Source organism: Salvelinus fontinalis, chromosome 21, assembly GCF_029448725.1.
Source record: "Salvelinus fontinalis isolate EN_2023a chromosome 21, ASM2944872v1, whole genome shotgun sequence".
Classification (NCBI taxonomy): Eukaryota; Metazoa; Chordata; class Actinopteri; order Salmoniformes; family Salmonidae; genus Salvelinus; species Salvelinus fontinalis.
The window spans coordinates 37,218,635-37,233,093 of NC_074685.1; the positions used below are offsets into that span (position 1 = coordinate 37,218,635).

Here is a 14,459-nt window from a genome sequence, read left to right on the forward strand (position 1 = left end):
ACAGCCAGTGAAAGTGCAGGGCGCCAAATTCAAACAACAGAAATCTCATAATTAAAATTCCTCAAACATACATGTATCTTATACCATTTTAAAGTTAATCTGGTTGTTAATCCCACCAAAGTGTCCGATTTCAAATAGGCTTTAGAGCGAAAGCACCAGAAACGATTATGTTAAGTCACCGCAAAATCACAGAAAAACACAGCCATTTTTCCAGCCAAAGACAGGAGTCACAAAAAGCAGAAATAGAGATGAAATGAATCCCTAACCTTTGATGATCTTCATCAGATGACACTCATAGGACTTCATGTTACACAATACATATATGTTTTGTTCAATAAAGTTCATATTTATATCCAAAAACATCAGTTTACATTGGCGCCATGTTCAGAAATGCCTCCAAAATATTTGGAGAAATTGCAGAGAGCCACGTCAAATAACATAAATACTCATCATAAACTTTGATGAAAGATACATGTTTTACATAGAATTAAAGATACACTTGTTCTTAATGCAACCGCTGTGTCAGATTTCAAAAAGCTTTACGGCAAAAGCACAATATTCAATAATCTGAGAACAGCGTTCAGCCACAAAAGGAAGCCATACAGTTACCCGCCAAATTGTGCAGTCAACAAAACTCATAAATAGTATTATAAATCTTCACTTACCTTTGCTGATCTTCGTCGGAATGCACTCCCAGGACTCCCACTTCCACAAGAAATGTTTGTTTTGTTCGGTAATGTACGGTAATTCGGTAATTTATGTCCAAATAGTTATTTTTGTTAGCGTGTTTGGTAAACAAATCCAAAGTCAGGAAGCGCGTTCACTAAAAGCAGACGAAATGTCAAAAAGTTCCGTAACAGTCAGTAGAAACATGTCAAACGATGTATTGAATCAATCTTTAGAATGTTTTTAACATAAATCTTCAATAACGTTCCAACCGGAGATGTGCGATAGAACAGAGCTCCCTCTCATGTGAACGCGCATGGTCAGAGCATGGTCAGGTCATGGTAGACCTGACTCATTCCTGTCTCCTTCGGCCCCACTTCACAGTAGAGGCATCAGACAAGGTTCTACAGACTGTTGACATCTAGTGGAAGCCGTAGGAAGTGCAAACTGATCCATATCCCACTGTGTATTCAATAGGGGCTGGGTTGAAAATCGACCAATCTCAGATTTCCCACTTCCTGTTTGGATTTCTTCTCAGGTTTTTGCCTGCTATATGAGTTCTGTTATACTCACAGACATCATTCAAACAGTTTTAAAACTTCAGAGTGTTTTCTATCCAATACTAATAATAATATGCATATATTAGCAACTGGGACTGAGGAGCAAGCAGTTTACTATAGGCACATCTGGGCACCTTTCATCCAAGCAACTCAATACTGTCCCTGCAGCCATAAGAAGTTAAGTCAAAAATGAAAGGAAGGAAGTTGGTCGGGGAAGATGGATGTGTGGGCGTATAATGCAAAAGTCTAGCAACCCAAAGGTTGCGTGTTCGAGTCACATCACAGACAACTTTAGTGTTTTAGCTAATTAGCTACTTTGCAACTACTTAGCATGTTAGCTAACCCTTTCCCTAACCCCTAACCCTAACTCCTAACCCCAACCTTAATCCCTAACCTTAACTCCTAACCCTAATCTCTAGCCTAGCTAATGTTAGCCACCAAGCTAACGTTAACCACAACAAAGTGGAATTCGGAACATATCATACGTTTTGCAAATTCCTAACTTATTGTACGAATTGCAATTCGTAACATATCATGCAAATTGTAATTCGTAACATATTATACCAAGTGGAGGGATACAGTTTACATTTACTATGTTACGTCTATCCCTGAGTCCAGGTTGGGTAGGAACGCTCGTAACATAAAAGTGGAGAAAGATCTCCCTCCTTTGATCAAAGGGAAAGCATTTTCAGGAAAACAACCACTTTTACAAAATGCCTATTACTGTACATACACACATTTCAGCTTAAAAGTGGCCTAGAAATAGATTCACTTTACATTGATTGTTAATTGTTCTATTGGTTGTTTTGTGTCAGATAGTTGTACATTATAAGGTTTTAGTAAGGAGGCCAGATGAAAAGAAGAGAGCTTTTAAATGACAGAAGACCTTGACTGTAATGGGAACCAGAACCAGAGCTTTTACTGATCAAAGCAAGGTGAAGAGAATGCCCTGACGATGACTGTTAAACTACCCGCAGAACCTCTGAGAAAGGGAGCGAGAGAGAGAGAGAGAGGGGAGGTGAAGAGAGAGAGGTAGGGAGAGGAGGAGATGGAGGGGAGAGCGCGACGAAGAGAGGGGTAGAGGGAGAGCGGGTGAGAGATAAGCGTAAGAAAGTGAGAGTGAAAGAGGGAGGGAGAGAAATAGGAGAAAGAGAAAGTGGATGAGATAGAGAGGGAGGATAGGCATGTTAGAGAGAGAGGGGTAGAGAGGCATATTTGAGAGAGGAGAGGACTTTGAAAGAGAGACAAAAGAGAAGAGAGAAAGAGAGAGGGAATGATGGCGAGCTGGTGGATGGTTGGAGGGTGCCGATAGAAGTACAGGAAATTAAAACTCTCAGCTGTCAGGAAGGAGGTTGCTAAAATGTTTTGAATGCAAGTTGTTGGGAGGGTCCCCTCAACAACATTTCACTTAGGGCCACCCAAAAGGCTAGGGCCAGCTCTGACTGCATATGTGGCTATGGATGTGGGTACACAGACCTGCTAGTCTACTGCGGCCCCTCATGATGAGTTCAGATTTTTGGTGGCCCCTACCCCCATCAAAGATGCCCATCCCTGCTCTAGTGCATACAGTATCTTCAGTGGAGGAGGAGAGAGAGTGTGGAGTGACACACGCAGCGTTTGATTCGATGTTTAGCAGCTGGTGAAGCGCAGGAGGTATGTTTGTAAATTAATTGGATCAAGCTACGTAGCCTCTTGTTTCCTTCTCGATGAATAAATCAACCAAAAATATTTAGTTGCTTCTCTGTAATGCTAGCCCCCTAGCAATTTCATGAAGTTAGCTTTAGCTAGCCAGATAGATAGGTTCCCAATCTCCCAACCTCATAACTAGCCACCAAGCCATTTCAGGCTATCGATCAAGTTAGATTAGCTTGTCTAACTATCTTAGCTGACATGCCTGCTGGAAATGTTGCTAGACTTTAGAAATGATCATTAAAATGACAATTGAACAGGTATAAAGAGGATACTTAGATAACTTATGTAGAGAAATAGATTTTTTTTACATAGAATGAGGCATAATGATTATGTCTCTAGCTTACAGGAAAAGCTGTTTCAGATGTTTGAAAAATGCCAAATTATCCCGGATTCTCCAACCACCACCCCTCCCTCCTCACCTACATCACGCACCCTCTAAAATAGACGGTGCGTGATGCCCCTGGATACATTGTGCATGTAATTACATTAGCCCGTACCCCCTTTAGGCTAAATTGGACTTCAGAGACCCAATCATGGTCTCCCTAGAGTTTGGCCTGGCTGAGGACACGGGTCCCGTCCTGGATGGAAATCTACCAACGTCACTTAACAAAACGGTAAAATGAACCACACTGCGCCAGATTTAACACACGCACACACGCACGCACGCACACACACGCACACACACGCACACACACACACACACACACACACACACACACACACACACACACACACACACACACACACACACACACACACACACACACACACACACGCACACCAGTAACTTTTGGCTTGCCATGAATTTTGTATACCTTGACTTGCTTCCCTCTTTAGCCACTAGAGGCCCTCATTTGCTAACATGTGTGCACACATTGATTTCCTACCTTACTGATTGGATTATACCTCAGCTATCACATAATACAGTGGTGAATATGCAATGTGTGAGCAGAGAAGTCAGTAATCAGTACTTTACACAGTCATGCAGTCATGCTCTCTGCAGCACTTATCATCAGCAACAGCTGTCCTCCATCCTTCACTAGTTCATATGAGAGGCTTATAAGCTTTAAAACACTGACAGGCACTTATCCTGGTTCCATAGTGGAGCTCCCACACACACATAGTTCTTATGAGCTATTTGCCAGACGGACGGAGAGCCAAAACATGTGGCTGGATAATAACGTGGTGGTAGAACAGGGATTTCAAATTCCTCAACACAAAACAGAGTGTGATTACATCCAAGTTACATGTCTGTTTAGCAAAGTTAGCACGTGTTCTCAGGCCTGAGTTCTCATGCTATCAACACACCGCACCACTCTCAGTACAACCAGAGAGGAAGTGGTGAAGTGAGAGGGTCCACTCCCGTCAACATCTGTCCACACAGGAATACACAGATAAGCGGACCGATAAGCTGACCGATAAGCTGTCTGGTAAACTGACCGATAAGGTGACCGATAAACTGACCGATAAGCTGACCGATAAACTGACCGATAAGCTGACCGATAAGCTGTCTGGTAAACTGACCGATTAGGTGACCAATAAACTGACCGATAAACTGACCGATAAGGTGACCGATAAACTGACCGATAAACTGACCGATAAGCTGACCGATAAGCTGACCGATAAGCTGACCGATAAACTGACCGATAAGCTGACCGATAAACTGACCGATAAGCTGACCGATAAGCTGTCTGGTAAACTGACCGATTAGGTGACCAATAAACTGACCGATAAACTGACCGATAAGGTGACCGATAAACTGACCGATAAGCTGACCGATAAGCTGACCGATAAGGTGACCGATAAGGTGACCGATAAGCTGACCGATAAACTGACCGATAAACTGACCGATAAACTGACCGATAAGCTGACCGATAAACTGACCGATAAGCTGACCGATAAACTGACCGAAAAGGTGACCGATAAACTGACCGATAAACTGACCGATAAGCTGACCGATAAACTGACCGATAAGCTGACCGATAAGCTGACCGATAAGCTGACCGATAAGCTGACCGATAAGCTGACCGATAAGCTGTCTGGTAAACTGACCGATAAACTGACCGATAAGCTGACCGATAAACTGACCGATAAGCCGACCGATAAACTGACCGATAAGCTGACCGATAAGCTGGCCACCTGCCTTCCCGTCTTTGGGACGACTCCTATTATTAGGGCGGAGACAATACCATCTCGTCAACCACAGGAGGTTGGTGCTACCTTAATTAGGGAGGACGGGCTCGTGGTAATGGCTGGAGCGAAATGAGTGGAATGGTATCAATTACGTCAAACATGGTTTCCATGTGTTTGATGCCATTCCATTCTCTCCTTTCCAGCCATTTTTATGAGCCGTCCTCCCCTCAGCAGCCTCCACTGTTATATACAGTGTCTCTGTTACGACATGCTACTCAGTCAAAAACAAACAAGGACACAGACAATTCACTGTCTCTTGATGCAACTACTAACCAAGTGAATTCGTTTTTGACTGCTTTCTTGCTAGTTCTGTCTTGTACACGGTTTATATTTTTTGTAACCATGCACATGTCATTCAGATTCCTTTGGTGGACTGTGGGACCGATGACAAGTGCATAGCTGACCTATCGCTGAAGGCTGTGCCAAGTATACAAAGGTATTATCACAATGATTGTGTTCCTTCAGTCCATCAAACTGTCAACGGTTATGTGACAGTTCAGTAACAGTTATGTTGCCCTTGTATTGTACTTTGGCGCCCCCTTGTGTTGCTTCAGTTGAAATGCTCAAATTACATTTACCCTGCTGCGGTAGTAACTTTCCTGTTCTTTGCAGTCTTGTGATCAAAGCGAACAAGGAGAAGTTCCACGTTCTGATCACCACTAGAAACAGCAAAGACAACGCTTACAACACCAAAGTTATGCTGAGCTTTACTGAAAACATTAACTACGTCAAGGTCGAGGTGAGGTTCCTCTCTGTCTTTATAACAGTTGTGTAATTTTATACATATATTTTTTATCACCTTTATTTAACCAGGTAGGCTAGTTGAGAACAAGTTCTCATTTGCAACTGCGACTTGGCCAAGATAAAGCACAGCAGTTCGACACATACAACAACACAGTCACACATGGAATAAACAAACATACAGTAGAAAAAAAGAAAACAAAAAGTCTATATACATTGAGTGCAAATGAGGTAAGATAAGGGAGTTAAGGCAATAAATAGGCCATGGTGGCGAAGTAATTACAATATAGCAATTAAACACTGGAATGGTAGATGTGCAGAAGATGAAGTAAAGATACTGGAGGTGCAAAGGAGCAAGATAAATAAATAAATACAGTATGGGGATGAGGTAGTTGGAAGGGCTGTTTACAGATGGGCTATGTACAGGTGCAGTGATCTGTGAGCTGCTCTGACAGCTGGTGCTTTAAAGCTAGTGAGGGAGATACGAGTCTCCAGCTTCAGTGATTTTTGCAGTTCGTTCAACTTCTACTGTCTTGAACATCCAAATTTCATTTGACAGTCATAATTTCTGTCAGTATGTTTTGACATCTCTCCCTTTGCTCCTCAGCCCAAAGAAAAAGACTGCAGTCTAAATAATACCAAAGTTGAGTGTGCTGTGGGATATCCATTCCTCAAAAGCAATGTAGAGGTAAGACGTTTCCTTATTGTTATATATTTTTTTAATAAATATTTTAATATTTTATTTATTGATTAAAAACAATTAGGGGGTAGATCAGCTTTAATATTGCAGATAGATTGTAGCTTCCATCAGTGTAATTGTCTGCATCATTTCCAATCCTCCATATATTTTTTTTGTAAATATATAGTAGCAATGAAAAGATTGGACACACCTACACATTCAAAGGTTTTTCTTTATTTTTACTATTTTCTACCTTGTAGAATAATAGTGAATACATCATAACTATGAAATAACACATATGGAATCATGTAGTAACCAAAAAGGTGTTAAACAAATCAAAATATATTTTTGGGATTCTTCAACGTAGACACCATTTGCCTTGATGACAGTTTTGCACACTCTTGGCATTCTCTCAACCAGCTTCATGAGGAAAGCTTTTCTAACAGTCATGAAGGAGTTCCCACATATGCTGAGCATGTGTTGGCTGCTTTTCTTTCATTCTGCAGTTCAACTCATCCCAAACCATCTCAATTGGGTTGAGATCGAGTGATTGTGGAGGCCAGGTCATCTGATGCAGCATTACATCACTCTCCTTCTATGTGAAAAAGCCCTTACACAGCCTGGAGGTGTGTTGGGTCATTGTCCTGTTGAAAAATAAATGATAGTCCCACTAAGCGCAAACCAGATGGGATGGCGTAGCGTATCGCTGCAGAATGCTGTGGTAGCAATGATGGTTAAGTGTGCCTTAAATTCTAAATAAATCACAGACATTGTCACCAGCAAAGCACCCCCACACCATCACACCTCCTCCTCCATGCTTCACGGTGGGAACCACACATACGGAGATCATCCGTTCACCTACTCTGCATCTCACAAAGACACGGCCGTTGGAACCAAAAATCTCCAATTTGGACTCATCAGAACAAAGGACAGATTTCCACCGCTCTAATGCTCGTGTTTCTTGGCCCAAGCAAGTCTCTTCTTATTATTGGTGTCCTTTAGTAGTGGTTTCTTTGCAGCAATTCAACCACAAAGGCCTGATTCACGTAGTCTTCTCTGAACAGTTGATGTTCAGATGTGTCTGTTACTTGAACTCTGTGAAGCATTTATTTGGGCTGCAATTTCTGAGACTGGTAACTCTAATGAACTTATCTTCTGCAGCAGAGGTAACTCTGGGTCTTCCTTTCCTGTGGCGGTCCTCATGAGAGCCAGTTTCATCATAGCGCTTGACTGTTTTTGAAAAGTTCTTGAAATGTTCCACATTTTAAGACCTTCATGTCTTAAAGTAATGATGGACTATTGTTTCTCTTTGCTTATTTGAGCTGTTCTTGCCATCATATGGACTTGGTCTTTTACCAAATAGAGCTATCTTCTGTATACCACCCCGACCTGGTCAAAACACAACTGATTGGCTCAAACGCATTAAGAAGGAAAGAAATTCCACAAGTTAACTTTTAACAAGGCACACATGTTAATTGAAATGCATAAAGCTGGTTGAGAGAATGCCAGGAGTGTGCAAAGCTGTTATCAAGGCAGGGTGGCTACTTTGGAGAATCTCAACTATGAAATATATTTTTATTTGCTTCACAATTTTGGTCACTACATGATTCCATGTGTGTTATTTCATAGTTTTGATGTCTTCACTATTATTCTACAATGTAGAAAATAGTACAAATAAAGAAAAACCCTTGAATGAGTAGGTGTGTCCAAACTTTTGACTGGTACTGTATACATAAGACAATCCGTGCAAATTTTGCAATAATACATATCTGTTCTCATACCATTAGACTCACTATGGACTTCAGGCCACTGATGTGTCTGCTTGTTCTCTCTCTGCAGGAGGTCTTTAAGATCCTGTTTGAAGTTAACCCTGCATATATCTGGAAGGAGATTCAGATCAACGTAACTGCAACCAGGTACAGTGGTGTCATGGTGTCACACGAAATCTAAAACAACAACAACAAATACATGAGCGATCAGAGGTATCGAAATGTCAACATTCTAATGCAGTGGCGTTCCCCTTACTACAGTGACAGTGATGAAGTGAACACAACCCTTTTTGACAACTCTGTGAAAATCTCCATCCCTGTGAAGTACGAGGCTGGACTTAGATTCACAGCGTGAGTACAGACAGCGCCTGCAACTCACACGGCACATTCTTATTTTCACAGATGAAAAAAAAAAAATGAATGAAAGTTTGACCATTTTTCCAAATCTTTCCATCTCCTTTCTCGTTCCTCCATCCCTCAGTGACAGGCACATGAAGGAGGACCACGTCATAGTGAAAGAGGGAGAGCAGCACCCCAGCGTCTTCAACGGCACCAGTGTGATAGGAGAAGAGGTCAAGATCAGCTACACGGTAAGACATGCAGCACCGGTCCAAAGTTTGGACACAACGTTTTTCTTTATCTTTACTAGGCCAAGAGTGTGCAAAGCTGTCACCAAGGCAAAGGGCGTCTACTTTGAAGAATCTCAAATCTCAAATATATTTTGATTCGTTTAACACTTTTTTTTTTGGTTACTACATGATTCCATGTGTGTTATTTCATAGTTCTGATGTCTTCACTATTATTCTACAATGTAGGAAATAGTCAAATTAAAGAAAATCCCTTGAATGCCTAAGTGTGTCCAAACTTTTGACTGGTACAGTACATACGTACAGTATCATCCCAGTCATACTCTAGTGAGTCATGGTTAGTCAGAGTCTAGTGAGAGACTACGTCCTGTTTAGATGTGGGCAAGTGGTGGGCCAGAAAGTAAGACATCTCTTACAAATATGTACCATGGTACTACTATTTACCTTGGTGTTACATCTATGTATCACTTATTACATTGGTACTGCATCATTTGTACCACGGTATAGATCTGAAACATGGAATTGTACCATGATTTTAGCTTTTAAGTGTGATGGTATTGCCTTGCACCTAAATAACACCATGGTATTGCTAAATTTTTTACAATGGTATAGATGTGGATGATGGAAATACCATGTTTCATACTAAAGTGAAACCTGGTTAGCCGGAGCGCCCTGAGTCGGGTGAGAGACTAAGACCAGGTTAGTCGGAGCGCCCTGAGTCTGGTGAGAGACTAAGACCAGGTTAGTCGGAGCGCCCTGAGTCTGGTGAGAGACTAAGACCAGGTTAGTCGGAGCGCCCTGACTCTGGTGAGAGACTAAGACCAGGTTAGCCGGAGCGCCCTGAGTCTGGTGAGAGACTAAGACCAGGTTAGTCGGAGCGCCCTGAGTCTGGTGAGAGACTAAGACCAGGTTAGTCGAAGCGTCCTGAGTCTGGTGAGAGACTAAGACCAGGTTAGCCGGAGCGCCCTGAGTCTGGTGAGAGACTAAGACCAGGTTAGCCGGAGCGCCCTGAGTCTGGTGAGAGACTAAGACCAGGTCAGTCGGAGCGCCCTGAGTCGGGTGAGAGACTAAGACCAGGTCAGTCGGAGCGCCCTGAGTCTGGTGAGAGACTAAGACCAGGTTAGCCGGAGCGCCCTGAGTCTGGTGAGAGACTAAGAACAGGTTAGTCGGAGCGCCCTGAGTCTGGTGAGAGACTAAGACCAGGTTAGTCGGAGCACCCTGAGTCTGGTGAGAGACAAAGACCAGGTCAGCCGGAGCGCCCTGAGTCTGGTGAGAGACTAAGACCAGGTTAGTCGAAGCGTCCTGAGTCTGGTGAGAGACTAAGACCAGGTTAGCCGGAGCGCCCTGAGTCTGGTGAGAGACTAAGACCAGGTTAGCCGGAGCGCCCTGAGTCTGGTGAGAGACTAAGACCAGGTCAGTCGGAGCGCCCTGAGTCGGGTGAGAGACTAAGACCAGGTTAGTCGGAGCGCCCTGAGTCTGGTGAGAGACTAAGACCAGGTTAGCCGGAGCGCCCTGAGTCTGGTGAGAGACTAAGACCAGGTTAAATATGGCCAAGTGGTGTGCCCAAAAGTAAGACACGTATTCTGAGTTGCCTCAGCTTTTGAAGAAACTAAAATGTGACTTAAATTGTGACTGAAAGACCTGTGACTTTACTGATTCTCTCTGACTAGGGTTTAATATTTTTCCAGAGAATTTAGCAATTTTCTTTCCCGAGAAAATTGCATGAAATTACTGGGCATCCCGGTATTCCTGTTCAAACCGGAAGTGCTACTTAAAAGCATAGCCTATTATCCCAGTGGAAAAAATCGAACATGATTGTACCACTGTAAATGGAGAAATATACACGTGAATATAACATTTTCTTTTTGTACTTGTTGCAATTGAATCAACTCAAAGTTCTCTCGAAGTCACCACACTATTTTGTTGAGGAAGTTTAGTTATAGGCTATGGCCATCCTTTTTGGAGCGACGATCTGTATAGCCAGTAGGCCTACTTGCTGTTTGCATGGTGTGGTCGCATGCAGCACTTTGGATTCATGCCGACTTTGTGCAAGTAAATAGGCTACAACAGCACACACACTCACAACCACACACTTGAGTGTTGAGGACTGATCATGCAGATATCAGAGCAGAGAAGACAGATTTAGACTTTACGTATCATTTAACAGCTCCATTTCACGTCACGCTGCTCATAGAAATCATTCATTATAATTGACCAGTTTCTCAACATTATTTATCCCCTGAAACGAGAATGAGTTTGGGTGGGGAAATCTGGGTGAACCCGTCTCCCGCTATTAAACCGTATCTCTAACCTCCAGATTAATAGGGATGTGGATATGGCGACTCCTCCTCTGAAGCTAAGGGTGAAGTACCCGTACCTCTCACCCAGAGAGAACATCCTGCTTTACCTGACTCACGTCACCTCCTCACAGGTAAGGTCTCTCTCTCTCTCCCTGTGGTACATGTGCTGTAACATAGAGGTAGACTTTCTATCTGTACTCTGCACAGGGTCCTCTGCCGGTCAACAGATAATCACACTGTGAAGTCAACCAGACTGCAGAATTTTAGTGGTGTGGATCAACTCGATCCAATGTGATGGATTGACTGATGATTGATTTGTTGACGGATCTTGTCTGTCTCCCACAGGATGTGACATGCCATGCCGGCCATCTGATTAACCCTTTAAAGATCAACCACAACAATGTCCACACTCTCAACCTTAAAAAAGAGACCCTCAGTGACTTCCTGGTGGTGAGTCAACAATGTGTGTGTGTGTGTGTGTGTGTGTGTGTGGGTGTGGGTGTGTGTGGGTGTGCGTGTGTCTCACAGTGTGTATCCTCTTCTTTGCAGGGCTGTAAGGACCACCCATGTAAGTCATTTGACTGCTCCATCCCCCACGTCAACAACAGCCAGGTCACTGTTACCTTCAGGGTGTGGAAGCCCACCTTTATCAAAGTGAGTTTTAATGGAGCGATCGATTGATTGAATGAAACATTGAATGATTGTGTTTTTTGACTGATTCCGATTCACTCATCTGATTCAATTCTTTGCTGAGCAGGCAGAGTTCACCAGTCTTCATATGATAGTTCATGCCACCCTGGAGAACCAGAACCCCGATCTCTTCATGTTGAGTACCGCTAATAGCGCCAGAGATGTGAGAGCAGTGACCTATACGTTTTCATGTGATGTCATTTGATGTGTTTGCTTGTTGTCTTTTGCTGGTTTTCTGGGCCATGTGACACTCTCGTTTCTATCTCAGGTGAAGATCCAGGTGTCTAAAGAGGCTTTGGGAGGTATACCGCTGTGGATCATTATAGTCAGTATCCTAATAGGACTTCTCATTCTGGCCCTGGTCATCTTCGCCCTATGGAAGGTACGTGGGAGTTCACAACCTTCTGTCCGCTTGTGTCAATCGGGAAGAGATAACATAGCACCGGCTTGCATTATAGAGAGGTTCAACGTGTGTGGCCGTGTATGCGACACACTTTCAAATCCATTCAACTTACAAATCAAACTTCAGACTTGGATTGAATTGTATTGTATTCCATGTTTTCTTCTTTGCTCCGTTTACCAGGCTGGATTTTTCAAAAGAAAATCCATGGAGGACATGGAGAAGGAGGACATGAAGAATTAACCCTTCCACCACCCTGTAGGTCTGTCTGTGCCCCACTGTCTTTAGGTGTGTTATCAGGTCAGTCAGAGGAGACACCGTAGGAAATACCACAACAACTCATTCACCTGAATGCCATCAGGTCAGAGGAAAAGCCAGAGTTTATCTATGGTTCTGCACCAACCCATTCACCTGAAAGTGATGTGGCTCATCTATATGAACAACATGGTCTACCAGTCTTAATAACAACTTGGTTCGGTTCAGTGGAAAGAGAAGCCTTGGGAAACATTGAACTTGTACACTGTGGTCTTCCGTCTATCCAACTTGGGTACCAAGACCTGGACCTTAAGGACCTAAGCTAGAAGAGACTTCAGAAGACCTAGATGTATGGCATCCTGACTCAGAACTGATCATATGATGCCACAACCTCATCCGCTTTATACAACAGAACAAAACATTCTCAGGTTTACTTATAACATCCCAACACCACTAAAAACACCCCAGACTATGGCATTAAACCAAACTTGCCCAAGTACATGTGAACTCTGGTGGGTTTGCACAGACAATCTGCGATGGGTTCGAATCCTGTGTCCTAGTTGTTTGATACTTTTAACGAAACACTGTCAATCTATGGTATATCATAAAACGTGTTATTAATTCTATTTTGGCACATTCCTCATCTTCTAAGCAGAATGTTTGCTTTTGACACACTGACATTTTCAAAATGTTCTTGTCTTACAAGCTCAATCTGTAAGTTCGATTTTTTTTTTGTATGTTTAACAAAAATGTTCCTCCGAGTAATAAAGAGGTGTATGTGTGTGTACCCACCAAAAGAATATATTCTGTATAAAAGAAGAGGAGGAATAGATGCTATCGACATAAATACTTTTATTAATCTTGTCACGACATGGGGGTAGAGAATTTACAGATTGCACATTTACAGTATTAGGAAAACATTTGATTGTGGTGTTAATGTAAGTGAATGTAACGCTTGTACATAAAGTTGTTTGCAATAATTCCTAGAATTGAAGATAAAATGGACATAAATGCAGCATGTACTGTATCAACAAGGCACTGCACTCTTAGGAAAAAAGGGTTCCAAAAGGGTGCTTTGCAGAGGGATAGGGTTTTTACCAAGAACCATTTTTGATCAGAAGAACCCTTTTCGGAAGACAAGGGTTATTTGTAAGGCAAAGGTTTCTACCTAGAACCTTTAACATGCTAAGAACCGTTTTTGGAAGAAAGGCAAGAAGTGTTGTACATATAGCCATATATAGTATTTCCCAGCATGCAGGGAGATTTTCATTTTTTTTTTTACTGTAATATCCCTGTTTTTGCATGTACATTGATTGGCTAATACATTTTATACCACACAGAGATAAATAACATAGCGTTTTCTAAACTAATCCAATCTGTTGGATTTATTGCACCCGTTACTTGGATGGTTGTTCCAGTTTAGATGATGGCAGTCATTCTGAATGTAGGTTGGGGCTGATTAATAATTCCACTTGTTGGCTATCCTAACTCTGGCTGGATTCCAATAGGAATTACACATCCCTTTGCAAGCCAGCATAATGTGACTTGCAGGCCTGATGTGGCCTGTAAACCAGGAGATTCCTATCACCACTGTGTTCCGGTATAACTAAAGAAATAAAGGCCTTATGATATATGTAATATATTGTCATAAATAATTAAAGGTGAAGGCAAATAAGGCTGGTGGAACCATTCATAAAGGGTACTAGGAAGAACCCTCCAAAGATGAAAGGATTCTTGGTAGAACCATTCATAGATGTTCTAGGAAGAACCTTTAGATGATAAAAATGGTTATTGGTAGAACCATATACAGGGGGTTCTTGGCAAAGGGTTCTACCCAGCACCAAAAGGGGTTCCCCTATGGGGACAAACTGAAGAACCTGTATGGTTCTACTTAGCACCTTTTTATCTAAGACTGTATATGTCAATA

At 42.5% G+C, this 14,459-nt stretch overlaps 1 protein-coding gene across 1 annotated transcript in view; it reads left to right on the forward strand.

Moving 5' to 3' along the window:
* LOC129818820 (integrin alpha-1-like) overlaps positions 1-14,170 on the forward strand; it is a 72,283-nt gene extending 58,113 nt beyond the window's left edge. The window contains exons 18-30 of the mRNA XM_055875079.1: positions 3,425-3,532; positions 5,471-5,547; positions 5,724-5,850; positions 6,460-6,540; positions 8,371-8,447; positions 8,562-8,651; positions 8,782-8,890; positions 11,205-11,318; positions 11,533-11,637; positions 11,737-11,841; positions 11,945-12,040; positions 12,146-12,259; positions 12,461-14,170. Coding sequence (XP_055731054.1) covers positions 3,425-3,532; positions 5,471-5,547; positions 5,724-5,850; positions 6,460-6,540; positions 8,371-8,447; positions 8,562-8,651; positions 8,782-8,890; positions 11,205-11,318; positions 11,533-11,637; positions 11,737-11,841; positions 11,945-12,040; positions 12,146-12,259; positions 12,461-12,520 — 1,263 coding nt within the window. The 3' untranslated portion in view covers positions 12,521-14,170. The remainder of the gene's footprint in view (positions 1-3,424; positions 3,533-5,470; positions 5,548-5,723; positions 5,851-6,459; positions 6,541-8,370; positions 8,448-8,561; positions 8,652-8,781; positions 8,891-11,204; positions 11,319-11,532; positions 11,638-11,736; positions 11,842-11,944; positions 12,041-12,145; positions 12,260-12,460) is intronic.
* Positions 14,171-14,459: the final 289 nt, after the last annotated feature.